The sequence below is a fragment of the Prunus dulcis genome, chromosome 8, assembly GCF_902201215.1.
Source record: "Prunus dulcis chromosome 8, ALMONDv2, whole genome shotgun sequence".
Classification (NCBI taxonomy): domain Eukaryota; kingdom Viridiplantae; phylum Streptophyta; class Magnoliopsida; order Rosales; family Rosaceae; genus Prunus; species Prunus dulcis.
Window position 1 is genome coordinate 18,732,096 of NC_047657.1, and position 16,394 is coordinate 18,748,489.

Sequence of the window (16,394 nt, forward strand, 5' to 3'; positions counted from 1 at the left end):
GATCAACAACACTTTTAACCCAAGTGGGTTGGTCAAGAGTGTAGGCTGAGTAGGAGGGGCGCTAGTTTGAGGCGCTAAACTCTCAAAAATTGGAGAAATTATAGACTACTACCGTTGTATGGAGAAATTGTAGAGTATCATGTGTGGAGAAATTGTAGAAAATTATTGTTGAAAAAATTATAGAATATTACCGTCATATAAAGAAATTATAAAATATTATTGTTGCACAATACAGTCTAACTATAACATATATTTCCATAAAGCAGGTCACTTCCTTTGAATTGAATTCAAAAGTGCAGTGCTTTTGCACAGGACCTTTAACATGCGCCTCCTACTGCATCTCCCTATTTATACGAACAGAAGATTAAATGCCTGCTTTGGAACATAAACCAGAGGCCCTAATTAATGCCTGTTCTTCCTCTCGGCGACAATAGACAGCAGCCTTGAAACTCCATGCGTCCACACGTCATGCTCTCTCTGGTTCTTACACTCGAACTCTACGACCCCTCGTGCCTCTGTTTTCAGCCCAAAGTAACGACGCTGCTCTCCATCGTCGAACAAGTGTCTTCCTGGCCATGCAGTCATGTTCCTGCAGACCTCCAGCACAACATCTGCTCACCCAATAGAAAAGTTTATGTTATAAATCTTAGTCAAAATGTTGTCACTAGGGGTGTCACGAGTTGGGTTGGATCGAGTCAGACGATTCGGTCAGTTAACCTGAAATTATCCCCACCCCACCCCTAGCTGTCACAAAGTGTGCCAAGTAGTAAAATAGGCTTACTCTTTTTCTTCTTGGTGAAAGTTCCTGCTACGTGTTTGCTCTTCATTTTTAGCATCACCTGGCCTGTTCGGTGAATATAAACAGATACTATTTTCCAGTGCAGATCGCCTGCAAATGTGCAAACCATATAGGTCAATATATATCGAATTTGGGTACTAGAATTTGGGTTTTTTGTTTTGAGGGTCAAGTTAAGTTATGGTTGAGAGTTTGACCTTTTCGTGTGCGTTTGAGGAGCTCAGTGCCCCTAGCAAGGAGGTCTTGGTTACAGACCCCAAGAAAGGTAGTGTCTAGAGGAGAAGGGACAACGAGCTCATCACTAAAGCTGCCATTGCGTTCACCATTATTAGCTTTTCCGCAGACTCCGATTCCCATTCCCTTTTCCACTGGTATCACTGCTGCTATGTTCCACACCTCCTTCATTGCCCTTGCCTTTAGGGTCGCTGCCCCTCTTAAAGCTGCAATCACAGGACACAGATTTCATTTTAAGTAGCATTATTGAAGTCTAATTAAATATTGGGTGGTCAAGAAAAATTAAATGGTTTTCAATTTTATTACAACCTTAGAAAGAATATAAGAATCATTCATTAAAAAGGGTATGTCACAAAATTTGAGTGATTTTATTTTATACAAGCAGTAGTCTAAACTAGACTAAATTAATACAAATCACAGGAAGGAGATTCAAACTTGCGTGCAATGAGTCGGACAGATTGTCTGTCTACTCACGTTTGTAAATTTGAATAATATTAGAGGCATCATATTTTCAGACTATACTATGTTGATACGGTACATCAATTATTATGACTAGTTGCTAATTAACACATCGCTTAGTTTGGTAATGTGGTCTAAAAATGTAGAATCTTTAGTAAAATTTGGGCAAGATTTTGTCTAGTAATTTAGCTAGCAAGAATTGGTACCTGTGGCAGCGGCAGCTGTGAGAGTGGTAATGTCGTCGTGAGAGCGAACATTAACAGCAGAGCTGACCACAGAAGTGAGATGGTCATGCTCAGCTCCCATGGCTTCTGCAGCCTCAGCACATTGAGCAGCTACAAGCGTGGCAGCAGATGCCACAGCCATGTCTGTCTTGGCTGCTTGTTCGTTCTTTCTTGACGCTGAAGAAGCCGCTGTGGCTGCAGCAATGGTGGCCACAGCAGCAGCCACCGCGGCAACTGAAACAGCTGCGTGGACCTGTGCATTGTGGACTCTTGTCTCCTCCTTTTTCTTCTCTTTTCTTTCTTTCAGCCACCTCCCCACCGTCTTGGCCCCTCCAGCAGCAGGGGTATTGTTGGCATTTCCGGCACCGCTGCGGCTGCCGTTGAATAGGTTGTGGATGCTGTTGTGGGTTCGAAAGTACTGCGTTTCACAAACACAACTCCATCATGATCAAGCGAAAAAAAAGGGTATTTACAAAACTTATGTTATAATTTAAAGAAAATTCTACCTGATTAATGGTACAAATTGAGTTGTGACAACATGACATGTTAGGAGAAATTTTTCCATAAAAAGAATCCATGAATTTGAGAAGGAGTTGATCATTCAAAAGCACCACGAACTTGGCAGATCAAATATCATGCTCTATTTGTTTTAGTTTTTTGGTGTTTTGGGCTGAACGGTGAGGTTAGTTCGGATGTAGTGATGAGCTCTGCAAGCTTAGAATCAGTGCCCGGTTGCTTACAAGCAGCAAATTACCAAAACAAGCAAAGGTGCAGAGAAACAAGACAAGGCAAGAGCTGAAGTTACCAACTTAAGCATATCTCTGGTTTGGTCTATTTTACACTCCACCCTTCTTTTCATTTCAAGAGACCCAATTTGATGCTCAGCTGCTGTCAGCTCATCTTGATTCTTGATGTCTGAGCTCTAGGCAGAGCCTAAACTGGTGCCAAGCTAACTGGCATCCATGTTTTGTCCCTACCCTTTTCTTTTTTAATTCATTTTCTCTTTTGGTTAAGTTATTTTGACTTGAAGAAAATAAGGCTGGGTTGATAAGACATCCGAAACAGATTTTTAAGGAAATAATAAAAGTTTCTTCTATCTTAAAAGGAGAGAAAAGAAAAAAAAGAGAAAAGCATCTCCTGCGTTTTTCTGTGCCTATAAAACATTAATGCAATAAAATAACACAAAGATTACTGAGTAAAAGGACAGAGATGTATCATCAGATGGTGTGTGGGTGACACAGGAAAACAGAGACAGCTGAGGGGCATCGTCACATTGGTCTCCTTGTTTGTTTTCCTTCTTGGACAAGAAATGTGGAAATTTAAACAAAATACCATTAAAATAAGGCTAAGACTCTGAAGAAACAGAGAGGAAGAAGAAGACCACCTTAACGACGTCGTCGTATTCATCAGAGGGAGAAACTGGAGGGCTATCTGTCTCTGTTAGAGACCCACCAGGGTTCAAAGGTCCACTGCTGTGTGAGAGCCTGCCTGATGTTAATGGAGACACTTCCTGCGAAACCCACAAAAACCCAGAAGAACTTTAAGCCAAAAAGTAAATAAAAACAAGAAAGAAACTTGAACAAATATGAAAGAAACACAAGCACACCTCTCTCATGGACTGAGACATAATGCGATCAAGCACAAGCTGAGAAGTTACAGAGGAAGCAAAGTAAAACTGATGGCCAGAGAGAACTGGCAGCTCCTCTGACTCTCCAGCAATGTCTTCAGGTATAGTGGAAGTGGTGGTTGTGGTGTTGCACGAAGAAGAGCTGTTTGAAGAAGACTTGGAAGAAGCCATGCACGAAGGAGGCAGAGGAGGAGTGGGATGAGACAGAGCTTTGGAGACTTCAAGAGCAGAGGCACTCCAAGACCTTGACAGAAACTCCATTGGAGCTCTTGGGCTTTTGGGCAGGTGGTCAAGGTTGATTGGGTTCTGCTCAGTCCGGCGAGTGCTTAGCATTGGCAGTTTCTCTTCCATGAAAGTGAAATATTGTCGAGAGAGAGAGAGAGAGAGAGAGAGAGAGGGGTGGGTTTTGAATTTGGTAAAGGGTTTGTGGGTTTTGGGATCAAAATATGGACATAGATATATACACACACAAGGAAAATGTGTATGCCTATTTGGTAATTAATGATCAATAAATCTATGTGCTTATTACTGTGAGTGAGCAAAAGATGGGATTTATTAGAGATGGTCTTTGGTCAAATTGGATGTGGTAAAGTACTTTTTGTGGTGCCACCTGGAAAGATGAGTATTTTATGTTAGCTTTATTTGGAACTTATGATGGTGTGAAAGATTAGTGCATAAATAGCAATTTTGTAAGCATTATACTTGTACAAAAAGAGGTTTCACGGATGCTTTTAGCCCCCCCTTCTACTGTGTGGACCTACTTTGATCATGTGACTAATCATCTTTCTTCAAAAGAGCTTTTGTTTGCTAAAGGATAAAAATGATAGGAAAGTTATTAAACCACTTCACTCTTGAGTCTTCACACACACACCAAAACACATACGAAAGTGATGAACACCATTTTTCAACATACCAACTCTGTTTTCTTCCTGCCAATGTGGTCTAGTCCAATAACATTATAATTGTGTGTGTGAGAAATTTTCCTTCCCTCTAATTTAAGCTTTCGCTTGTACTTAAAAATAAAAAATAATTAAAAAAATTATGTTTTCTTCCTTTTGGACTTCAGCCAGATTTCCTAAACATTGATTAACAACATAATTCAAAGTCTCTTCTTTTTGAATCCGCCTTAGATCTTCGTTGTAACTCTTTCTTCTTTAAAAATAATCCATTTACCTACAAAAATATTTCAAAGTATCTCACTCTCATTGCAGCTTCAATGGTGACAGAGGCATGTAAAAATGAATGAGATGTCAGAAGGGCTAGTCTCCTTGGGTGGGGGTGACCCAAGTGATTGTGTTTCTTAAGCTAAGGTCTTGGCAACGTCCAAGGCCGACATGTTTGGAGGTCAAGACAAATTTTTAAATGGAACCATTTTTAATCTTGCTGTTTTGAGAGACACAAAGCTGCGCACTGGAGGGGGACCTAGGCTAAAATGCGCGTGCCTGCGCACGTCATCATCTACAACTTTGGCTCTTTCTTGGTATAAATAACACCCTTTTCATAAAAATCTGACTAACAAAGGATCGAAAGAAGAGAAGCAGCTTTCTTTTTCACCTGTAAGGCTTTTTTCGTTTCTTAGCCAATGACTGTTGACTATAGGAACACCCTTTATTCCTTTTGCCTCATTTTCCCTCATAATTCCATGAATCATATTTGCCAAATTGTGTTTTGTGTTATAATTCCATTGTTCAAATGTGCTTTGTACCCTTGTTTTGGGGAAATTAGAGATGCTAATTGATATCCTTCAATAAGGGAAGACTTTGAGTACGTCTCTCAATAGAATACTGTGGTTGAAGCTTAATTTACATGGAGACCAGAACAAAAGCTTCAATTTTTATTTTTAGTTAAGAAGATATAAAGCCTTTTTAACAGTCATTGAGAACATGCCCCGGTAATAGGGACCACCTTTGCCCGGTTGAAAGTTGAAACTATTCTATCAAACTGTTTCTGCAGCCAGAGTTTGCAGGTTCTGTTTCCTTTACCACGAAACCAGTAACACAAATTGATTAGTGCAAAACTAGAACAACCCGAAACTTATCACGCGCGGCTGAACATCTTATGGAGAATTGCAGGGTGTAGTTTCAATTTATTTCCACTTTTTACTTGTAACAAGTTAAGAGAATGGTATGAAGAAGAACACAATAAATAAAATCAGGATGATATGAAGAAGACAAAAGTTTACGTGAACCAATTACAAATGAATCTGTTTGATCAAAGTGAAATTAGCAATTAGTATTATACAAATCAAAGGAACACTTTTATATATTAGACTGCAAACCAGTGCCACCATAATATTGCTTGGTGGTTTCGCGTGAGAAATCTGCAAATGTCATCCCATCCTTCAAACGCAAAGCCAGAGGTGGTACAATCTTCTGTATTTCTTCAGTGAGCCTACTTTGTTCCGGCTCATCGACTTCTTTGATCTCCGTCGACATCCCCAAGTTCTTGGGATACTCCGTTATGGAGAAAGTTTTGTTCCATGCAGGCTGCAAGAACACAACAAAAGTCTCTCTGCTCAAGTTTTCAAACTTGGAAGGCCTAGCAACAGAGTGCAGGGTGGCTCGAAGCTTTCCTCGTGATACGATATCAGCTGACTCCCCAACCTGAACTATAAAACTCTCATGAGAGGCCTTCACCATGAACACATTATTCTTGATGGGATCAAATATTTGCAAATAAGTATGCCCATTTGGATAGGGGCATTCTTCATCTCTTTCCTCTGTTGCTTCTTGTGCAGAATTAGGCAACAGAAACATTGGAGCTGTTAAGACAGTGAAAATCCCATAATCATAATGCCATTGCTGCCACAGATTATCGGAACCAATCCCTGAAAGTTGTTTGTGTTCATCACCAATCTGTTTCCCGCTAGAATTTAAGGGTCTTTTTGATGTTCTCTTTGTGCTCATAGCTTCTTTTACAAGAATGGTTTTATCAACTGGGGAATGGTAGTGAATGAGGCGAGCTTTGGCAGTGCAAGATTCCAATAAGCTCTGCTCAAGCTCATTGCCACCAATGGCTCTGTCACATACTCGAGCAAGCTGGAGCCCAAGCTCCATCATGCAAAACCCTAACTCTCTAAACTCATTTCCAAGATTCTCAAACTCAACCGTTGATCCATGCTCTGAATTCAATTGGGTTTCATCAAAATCATGTGAATATTTGATTTGCATTGCGAAAGATGACACATTTCTCTCAGGGTTTTTCAAAGGCACATCGCTCCCCAATTTGTGATCCTAAACAAACACATAATTAATTACTTGGGCAAAAACAAAATCTAGAAAGATTTGTACTTTTCCTTTTTTGGTGGGAAATTTAGTACCTTGAGGATAGTTTTACGATGGTTTGGGTTCAGAAGGGCGAGCTTGCGAGCGAGAGGGAGGAGGTCACGACGGAGAGCGGGGGCGTTGGGGACGCCTGTGATCGATAGCAGGCCTGGGCCCACAGGCCCTAGGGCTTCCATTATGGCTTTGCTCGTTGACTGCAACTTGTCAAGCTCTTCCGCCGCCGACAATGATACATTGTTGGACGACACAAGTACGAGATCCGGGTAGCTGAGCTCGTAGAGTTGTAGAACTTCCGCTTCTTCCATGTCTGTTCTGTTCGTTTTCTCGAACTCGTTCGAATTTAATGCAAGATGATGCAGAATGCGGCCCAATCCAAAATGACCTCACATTGTTTTATATTTATTATTAAAAAAATTTGCTATAATTAATATATAATAAGATCATTTTAGGGTTAATTATTTATGAGCGATGAGTGATGAAAAATCAGAGAGCTTGAAAAATAGGTGAAGAAAAGAAGAAAAAGAACCAACAAAAGTCAACCAAAAACCATTCAAAACCGTTTTAGTTTATATTTTACAATTCCACTCACTTTAAACTCTTTCGATGCCACCTTCAGCATGAAGGTTTAACCAGCTACTCTTTATGTTTTCGAATTCCAGAAATCAAAGACAGAATATACAAGTTAAAGCAATCATAGTGTGAGATTTTGAGACTAGGTTGCAGTCTCTTTGAAGCTCTTGGTCAACCAAATGGCAGTTTCCCTGGGAGAAACCTTCTCAGGTCCGAATGGCTTCAACAGCACTCCAAGCTCTTCGAACCTTTCCTGTTGTAGAAGACGTGCACTGAACTCGAGCAACCCTTCCAATGCCTCTGCGCGTTGCTGGAATGATGAGGTGTCAAACCGCTGCTGTCGTGACTCGGAAGATGAATGGCTCGAAACACCAGTGGCAGGATTTTGATCAGAGGACTCGCTGCCATTTCGAGCAGCTCCATTGCTGACATCAATCAAACTGGACTTGGCAACGGTTCTGTCAACAACTTGGACCATGCACTTGTCCTTTGTGATGGAGCGGTTGATGCTGCCTGGGGTAGTAGTAAAAGAGCATTGTGCTGATGTTGATGAAGTTCTATGGACAGGAATGAGTGGGTCTTCAGAAGAGGCTAAGGGGAATTCAGCCATCTTATCAATTCGTGGGGCATTCACAGAAACATCTGGGGACTCCAAGCTTCCCAAGGGACCTACATGGGGTCTATATGGAGTTTGCACAGCCGCAGCTCTAGTTGAGAATGGAAGAGAAGCTCTTCGTGTTGACTGGGAAGATTTTCTGGCTGGAGAATGTGACACCGGAAGCTGCAATCATAAGAATAAGGGTCAATTAATCAGCAACCTACACAATTCTTCCCCACAAAATTGTCAAAAGTAATAAATAATCTCACTGAATTGTTAGCCACTTTAGTATGAACTTACTGAATCACGTTTTGAGCTGACGTGAGAAATTTTCGACTGCGTAATCTGTCTCCTAGGATTAGCAGAAACTTTTGCTGGTGTCGATCTTGGAGTATTAACAACGGTGAACTTCATCGCCACTGACTTTTTGATACCATAATCTTCATGGGCACTTCCAATAGATACTTCAGTGAACTTATGATTTAAACAACTTGGAAATTCCTGCGCCCCCAGGCTAGAACATGGGGAGTCTTGTTCAGTTCCAGAAATACTAGGATTTAAGGTCCTGTCATTGCTGTATGAACACCTTTTCTCTCTGAAAGTATGGGCAGGAATAGCTTCTGGCTCCATGAATCTTGTTTTCGTTATATAACTGGACTGAGACCAGTCAACTGGGAAAGTATTCCGTCGAGGACTATTCAATTTTTGATGAATCTTAAGCACATAAGGTCGAAGATGGGGATGACCAAGCACCTCTGCAGCCTGACAAAACATGGATAAGTTTGTGAACAAATGCACAGAAATCGAATATTTATTTCTATCAACATGCAGCAGCACCAAAACAATTTGTAGTTGTACACAAGTCCGTGTAACTCAACAAACATAAATTTATGTGGCTTACATGGAGTCAGACACATATTCAGACTTAATCATCAATGACCTGGTAATACACGCAGGCATTGATAAAAGAAAGTGTAGTAAAAAAAATAGATAAATAGAACCTACACTTGGTCTAAGTTCTGGGTTCTTCCGCAGCATGCTTTTAATAAGACCTCGACTGCAAAGGAAGAAAACAGAGAACATATCAGGGAAACACCTTTCATTGCGTACATACAAATATTTGGGTAGCAGAAGCACCTTCCATTAATTTATCATATTTTAAAGAAATAAATAAATAAAAATCCACTAAATTTCCACTGGCACGTCCAAACTCCAAACTACATATATGAAGTTACAATCACCAAAAACACTTGAGACGGGAGACACATGAAGAGAGAAATAAACTCACAATGCACCAGAGTACAATGTTGGAAGCGGAGCCACTATTGACTTGTTTATTTTGTTAATCAGAGATTGTATATCCTGTAGTCAGAACAAATTTTATAAGTTATCTAGGAAAAAGTCAACTCCTCAAGCCTTATGATTGTTGTTAAATGCAGAAATGGGGCAAAGAGGTAATACATAATTCATACTAAATGAAAATCCGCAAACTTACAAAGGCTTTAAATGCAGGCCTGTGAGCAGCCATTTCATATATACAGCACCCTGGAATAAGCATTGCATTTAATGTGTATGTGACTTAAAAGCCAAAAAAACAACAAAAAAGGACGGGCAGGCAGAGAGGGGGGAGATGAACATGCTGATTAAGTCAAGGAGATACGAATGAAAGGGAAAACTTACCTAAAGACCAAATATCTGACTTAGAACCATACGGTATATCAGCGAGAAGCTCAGGGCACATATAACTCGGAGTTCCCACAACCTGTAAACGGAGCAGAACATCTTGGTCATGCATAAGCCAGTGTGTAAAATTTAAGATTGCCTTTATCAGATGAACCACTTACAGATGAAGCTAGATCGTCAGAAGTTAACATTTTGGCGAGACCAAAATCACCTGCATGTATTATCATGTAACCATAAGAGACAATTTCCAACGACTTACTGAAGAATGTGAAAACGAACTTGGAATGCCAATCAGCATCAAGGATGCAAAAAGAACAATAACTTACCTAGACGTATGTCTTGATCTTTTGTCAAAAATATATTTGAACACTGAAGCAAAGGAACACAGTTAGAACAAATTCGGCAATTTCAAACATGTAGCTCTAAACAAATCTCTCCCTCAACTTTCCACTGACCTTTACATCACGGTGAAGAATATGGTTGGCATGCAAGTAATCAAGGGCCATCAAGAGTTGAACTAACCATGTACAAAGTTTCTGTGCATTTCCAATTTTCAATTAAGAAACATAATTTATCACAGTTTGATTAAATATCTAGCACACAATTGTGAGATTTTATAAAACCAAGTGGAAAGTTTGCTGCAAAAATAAGAACCTCTTCTGGAAAATGAACACCATGGGCCTTTTTTACAGCTTCTGCCCTGTACAGCAACAGGCATTGACATGAAATGATCAGAAAAGCAGCAGAAACAAGGAAAATTCAAATAATTCCTACACTCGTTATGAAGGGATTTGACCAAGAAGCAAAACTCACATGTCTCCTCCTTCACAATACCCTATAACAATGCACACAAAGCAACCCTGAAACGAAAGCATTGAAGCATCAATTGCAGAACTAAAGAATTATAAAGAACATGAATTCCTAGTAACTCTAAGGGCATTAGAAACAAAAGTTATCATGACATACTAACCCGTTCAACCCATGAATCTTTGTATTCCACAATAAATGGATTTTGTACCGTGGAAATAAGCTCCATCTGCATCACAACGAACCAAGACAGCTATTTAAAACCCAAATTGGTACATCCACCATTCAAGTATTACTCTACTCTTAGCATGTGCTCACGGATTTAGTTTTAAACCCATAAAAGAAAAAAAAAACCCTGACCTCCTGGTGAGCGGATCTGCGGGTTCTATCAGTTTGACGAGCAAGACGGATCTTCTTCAAGACATACCTATGCATGTATGTATGAATGAATAATCAGCTTTATCTCTCAGACTCAAATGAATATTAAAATTGAAAGGGACTCACTTCTTCTTTTCATGCTTATGCCTCACGAGAAGAGCAGAACCAAAAGAACCTTTCCCAATCTGCTCTAGAACTTCGTACTGCTCCATCTTACACTTGTATCACTCTCCCTCTTCAGTGTTTGTGAAAGACTTTTACTCCTAGAAAGAATTCAAAAACCATACAGCTCATGAAGGATGTCACAAACACATGCTCAAAAAAACCCATACAAGACTCAACCTTTATCACAAGCCTCAGAAAGGAAACACATGTACCAACAAGTATGAGGTCCTAGGGAGAGTAATTAGTAAAAATCAAGAAGCAGAATTTGATCAATAAAGTAGTGAATCCAACCAAATCAACCCAGTGAGTTTAAATAAGGAATTAATACATGGTAAACCCAACCAAATCAACCCATTGAGCTTAATTAAGGATTGAACTAAATTCAAATATATTTTCAAGTAAATCTAAATCCGAACACTCAGTATCCAATATGAACATGTGAATGAATTTACGGGAAGTAAGGGAGATAAAACCAACAAAGAGAATGAATGCATATCAGAAATTGTAGCAGAAAGTAAGAGCAAGAACAACAGGAAATATAATAAAAAATGTACCAAGAATCAAGAACAAGCAAAACAGCTCCAAGGAAATCGAAGAACAAGTCAACTCCAGCTTGTTCTTTCTTGGTTTAAAACTTAAACTAGTTATAAAAACAAAAAACAAAACCTTTAAAACATTAGAAAGAGTAATATACTTACTTAAAATATGAGGGCAAAATTAGGAAATTCTGATAAAAGCTCTTCACCTACTTCTCCTAATTTCTTAATTTCCTAATATTATCCATCCATCAGAGAGAGTGAGAGGGTGAGCGGCAAAAGAATTAAAAAGAAAGCAAGCTAAGAAGAATTCAAGTTCAAAATTTGCAGAGAGACAGAGAGAGAGAGAGTTTGTTTTTGGATTGGAAAAGATTCTTGAGAAGGACTGAAAATCCAGAGGGGACCACACTGCACGGGCGAGGAAAGAATTGAAATTGGGAAAGAGCCAAAAAGGGCTCCACTTCTCTACGCTTTCATCAATTCATACTCATACGTACTTCAGTCTCCATCCCTGTCGTTCAAACAGACTTCCCTCTTTTGACCCATAACAGAAACGGACTTTCCTGCCTTTTTCTTTACGCTTTTTTCTGAATTTCAAATTTGGCGGAGGCATGCTTGGTGTGCCTTTTTGCTGCTTGGGCTTTTGTGTTTCAAATTACAGAGCTTACGGGACTTGGTGGGCTTTTTTGGAAACTGGAGTTGGTGAGTGGGCCTCATTATGGTCCCTTAGTTTTAATTTGTCAATTTTATCCATCTAGTTTTAAATCTCTCACAATTCAAGAACACGTTATAAATTTTGTCAAATTCCTTTCAATTCCGTCAAAAACACCTCTCTATGTCAGTGACACGTGCTTACTCCGTCATTAAATCTGACGAGAATTTGAATGTATCCCTGAACTGTGAGGAATATCAAACTACATATGTCAAATTGCCATAATTGAAATGATAAAGACAAAAATAAAAAACCCCACAAATTATAAACATCAGAAGTGACATTTTGCCTTAAACTTATATATAAGGTGGTTTGGAAATGTCACCACCAACCTCTCAATACATTTTTACTTGAGCAATTGTTGCTATGGAGATGCCTACTCAAATGTCTAGGCCTGTGCCGAAAGCCCATTTATTGAACATTCCAACTACTTCCCCCACATGAAGATGCCCATTTAACAACTCTCCACTAACCCCAAATCTTTATTTTATTGACATGTATCAAGATCAATACAAACATATACATGTGAATAATCAAATGGGCCAAAGAGGCTTCATTGGAAGATAAGAAACTTTGTTTTTGTTCTGTTTGATTTGTTTCTTCTTGTTTATTTAGACCAGACAGAAACAGTCACTCATCATGTCTGAGCGCATGCACTTTACAAGGCCAACTTGCAAGAGCCACACCATATAGTATAGACCAATATCAGGCATGGATGGAGACTTTCAATTGGATTTTGGAGACCCATCTCTGTCTAATCCATGATGCTTTTGAGAAGGTTGCCGTGCAGTGCAGCAATAAGTTTTTAAGGTAGGGTCAATCTTCAAATGTTGCACAGATATACGAAATGGCTCTAAAAGTAGAGGTTAAGGGGGTGCTTATAATAGAATCAACGCCTCTGTCCACAGAGATCCATTAGCATATCTCCGAATCTGGACCACCCGCCCCACATTTTGTGCACACTATATGTCGCTTAGGATGCTCTAACAGTCACAAGTATGGTGGGTTAGCGTAGCTAGCCTGAATCTCACGCACAACAAGTCACAAAGGGTGTGTGTTTCCCTGGAAAAAAAATTAATTTCAACTTCAAAAAGCATGGAGAGTGGAGTTTGGAGAATGACAAGAGATAAGCAGCAGAGTGGTAGTTTCTTTCACTTTAACTTTGCTACTATAAAAATTTGTTTATCGATCGCATCGTTTTTCTTGCATATATCTTTCGTTCCTTTATTCTGTAGGATTCTTCTTGATCCGATCTTGCACATTATCTTTTGTCTGCCTCCATGATATGTCAAGGGGATTATAATATTTCAAGGGGATTATAACATTGTAACATTCAGCTCATGCTCTTGCTCATTTATTTCATGAGATATATATATAATAACGTTCGGACGTCCTGATGAATGAAAAATTAAATATATTCTAGATTATGTCTATATAGTTTATGTGCTTTATACTCACATATGGTATATATCCATTACTTTATTTTCTTTATAGAAAATGTAATTGGATCAAGAAATATGCACTTTTCAAAAAAGCAGCAAGATATGCGGATGGGCCTAATATAGCTGAAAAGAGAATCTCTGATAAGGCCTTAGGTGTTTTGCAAGGAAAATGCATGGAGGAAGAGATGCTCATAATATAAGAATAACTATTTGATAACTAATAGAATACAAAATCACTAGAGGGAGAACAACAAAGGAAAGGAAACCCATCTTCTTCAGAATATAAGTCCATTTTTTAAAGGTATATTCTGGGAGTGGACAACCTAACATTCATGAACAGACATTAATTTGTTTTTTTCTCATCTAACAGAGCTTTCTACTTTCACTCTTCTTCTGTTTTGTGATCTCCATGAAGTTGAAGAAATTAAGGACAGCATTGGAACCATTTCCTAGTCAACTTTTGCCAGTGGACTGTAGACTCTGCTTGCTCTTTGCTTTCTATAACTTTGGGTAAGGCAATATTGGCAGCAAGTCTTCCACCCCAAGCATTTGAAATGGGGTTACCCCACCAAGTTAATATATATTCTCTGGGGTTGTTGGGGGGCCTATCCCCTTTGTTCCCACATACCTGGCTAAAACAAACTAAGACAAAGGGTTCAATGTAAGGCACAAATACAATGCTCTTTGCAACATGCATATGCAATGATCTCAACAACCACATACCAACCAGAATATCTTTAACTCAATAGACAATTGTGGTGCAAAGAAACAGTGGTCCCACATTTGAATGGTGGGGGGGGGTCATGTTTCACATGTCCTGTTGCTCCTCAATTATATAGCATAGTGGTTTGTGGAAACAGTGCCTGTGTCTGCAGAGTCTGCAGAACAGCAGGATTTGTACCATAATTCAGGTTGAAAATATTTTAGATATCTGCAGCCACCAATTCTGCTCCCTCTAAAGACATTATCATGCTCTCTTTTCTTTTATTGGAAACTCTCATTTATGGTGATGCCACAAATTCTGATTGAAGTCAATCAATAATGCAGATAAAGATCAAATGAAGCCAAAGTATATTCCTGCATTCGTCAAAGCAAAATGAGTGATCCTAATGAAATATTAGTAAGTCTTATAGCTGGGATTATTACTCAACAAATAAGGAAAGAGTTGGTTTATTAGATGAATAGGATTCATCACAATGTAGCACTTTATTTAACTCATCAGCTGGGGACATGAACTTCAATTTTTCTGTATACGCTATCTTTTGTCAATCTGCATTGGACAGGAGCAAACTGTTGCTTTTTGAAAAGGAGAAAATTTGCATGAACTACCATTGTTGCTAAGACAGCTGCCCCATACCTACACATTTCAATCAACCAATCAAGGGCTTAGCTATATATAGCTTGCATATATATAATATATTATATATGGAACCCCTCAAGTTATTTTTAATTTGGTCACAACTCAAAACTTTTTTACACCAGTTAAACCTTGGAATTGTACTGATATAATCCTATCAGTTATGGCGGTTGATCTGCATATTTATATTGATTTTGGTTTTGTAAAGCAAAATACACCAGAGCCACAAAGTAGAAAAAGAAAACCTAGCTAGCTACCACAAAAACCCAAAGCAAGCAAGCTTTTTTTTTTTCTTTCTAAGAACCTCGATGGCACGAGGAGAACTTTATTGATCAAAAAAAATATAGAGGGGCTTAATACCTAACTCGAGTACAAGCATCCACAACAAGTAAATCAGAAATAACATCAGGTGGTTCTTCAAACCACTCAACCTTATCACTACAATACATATGGATATTCTAGCAAGTCAAGCTTTTAAGAGAGGGAATGGCATTCTGGATTTTTTTTTTTTTTTGTTTTTGTTTTTGTTTTTGTTTTTTTTTTGCCTCCTTGGAGGCAAACATGCACTATGGAACAAACAACAAGTATTACTTTGGTGCTTAATTAGTTCGCATTAACTGGTACCTAATCCATATATGTCCATATGGTAATTGAGTATTAATTTGCCTTCACTTATTGTGTCACTTTACTGAAATCATGGATATTTGGCATGATTGTTCATTGCACCAATATAAATATTAGGATTTAATATTCATCACCAAAACCATAAATTACTTCAGCATGGCATGATTAACGTTAAGTGAGATAAAAAAAACTATTATTAAATTGAAGCAACAAGAGCAGAAAGTTAATAAAAATAATTAATATAATCATAAGGTGCGCATGCAATGAAAATTAACCTAAACTTGTAGTTAGCACCTAAATTGGAATTAGAAAAAGACCTATGCAGCAGACTGTAGTTGACAATTATGCATATTGAAAGCGAAAGAAATTATAAAAAACCAATTAATTAAGGAAGGATTATAGAAGTTTCCATGGAGGCCATGGGTGAGGTTTTTGTCCAGGAAGGTTGTAACTTGAGCAGGGTTTTTCTGAGCAGAAGCTTTCTGATCAAGCAAATTAAACACAAATTATTTTATGGAAGTGGGATCTTGGATTCGATACCCAGCAATGACAAATAGAGTTTGAAAAGAAAAAAAAATACTACTTAACAATTGAACTCGTCAGCAAAATGTCAACTCTAGAAATTTAATTAGCACATTTAGCATTATTTATAAATTTTCTAGTTTTCCTCTAGTTCCGTCGAGGTTCTCAAAAACAAACAAAAATATTCTATCTTCAGTATTTATACATATCTCACTTATCACATATTTAAGATTATTGACATGCCTTAACAACTTTGTTGCATAAATTTATTCAATAAATAACTAGGCACATTTCCCGCGCGAAAATGTTTATAATTTCTTGTTTTAGGTAATGTGCATGATCTATGTTTTATAATCTGGACTCTGCATTTAGTCTG

The 16,394-nt window shown here is 38.5% G+C and overlaps 3 protein-coding genes across 4 annotated transcripts; all 3 read right to left on the reverse strand.

Annotated features, from left to right (window-relative positions):
- Positions 1-201: 201 nt before the first annotated feature.
- Positions 202-3,766, reverse strand: LOC117637037 (VAN3-binding protein). Its single transcript, XM_034371787.1, has 6 exons — positions 3,320-3,766; positions 3,098-3,223; positions 1,696-2,131; positions 994-1,236; positions 782-889; positions 202-611 (listed from the first exon to the last, which is right to left on the reverse strand). Exons 1-6 carry the CDS (start codon positions 3,689-3,691, stop codon positions 403-405), a joined length of 1,494 nt encoding a protein of 497 aa, XP_034227678.1. The 5' UTR covers positions 3,692-3,766; the 3' UTR covers positions 202-402.
- A 1,716-nt stretch (positions 3,767-5,482) lies between these two features.
- LOC117637671 lies at positions 5,483-6,963 on the reverse strand. The gene is made up of 2 exons (XM_034372631.1): positions 6,660-6,963; positions 5,483-6,573 (listed from the first exon to the last, which is right to left on the reverse strand). The coding sequence occupies exons 1-2, from the start codon at positions 6,927-6,929 to the stop codon at positions 5,599-5,601; spliced, it is 1,245 nt and encodes a 414-aa protein (XP_034228522.1). The 5' UTR covers positions 6,930-6,963; the 3' UTR covers positions 5,483-5,598.
- A 178-nt stretch (positions 6,964-7,141) lies between these two features.
- On the reverse strand, positions 7,142-11,864 carry LOC117637859 (serine/threonine-protein kinase Nek2). Of its 2 annotated transcripts, none has more exons than XM_034372898.1 (15): positions 11,524-11,864; positions 10,787-10,923; positions 10,643-10,709; positions 10,446-10,511; positions 10,289-10,335; positions 10,130-10,175; positions 9,931-10,011; positions 9,802-9,844; positions 9,637-9,686; positions 9,473-9,554; positions 9,288-9,337; positions 9,081-9,154; positions 8,798-8,849; positions 8,093-8,554; positions 7,142-7,975 (listed from the first exon to the last, which is right to left on the reverse strand). In XM_034372898.1, the coding sequence occupies exons 2-15, from the start codon at positions 10,870-10,872 to the stop codon at positions 7,337-7,339; spliced, it is 1,845 nt and encodes a 614-aa protein (XP_034228789.1). In that variant the 5' UTR covers positions 10,873-10,923; positions 11,524-11,864; the 3' UTR covers positions 7,142-7,336. The 2 variants fall into 2 exon arrangements, with proteins under 2 accessions (XP_034228789.1, XP_034228790.1); XM_034372899.1 differs by lacking the exon at positions 11,524-11,864 and adding an exon at positions 11,380-11,511.
- Positions 11,865-16,394: the final 4,530 nt, after the last annotated feature.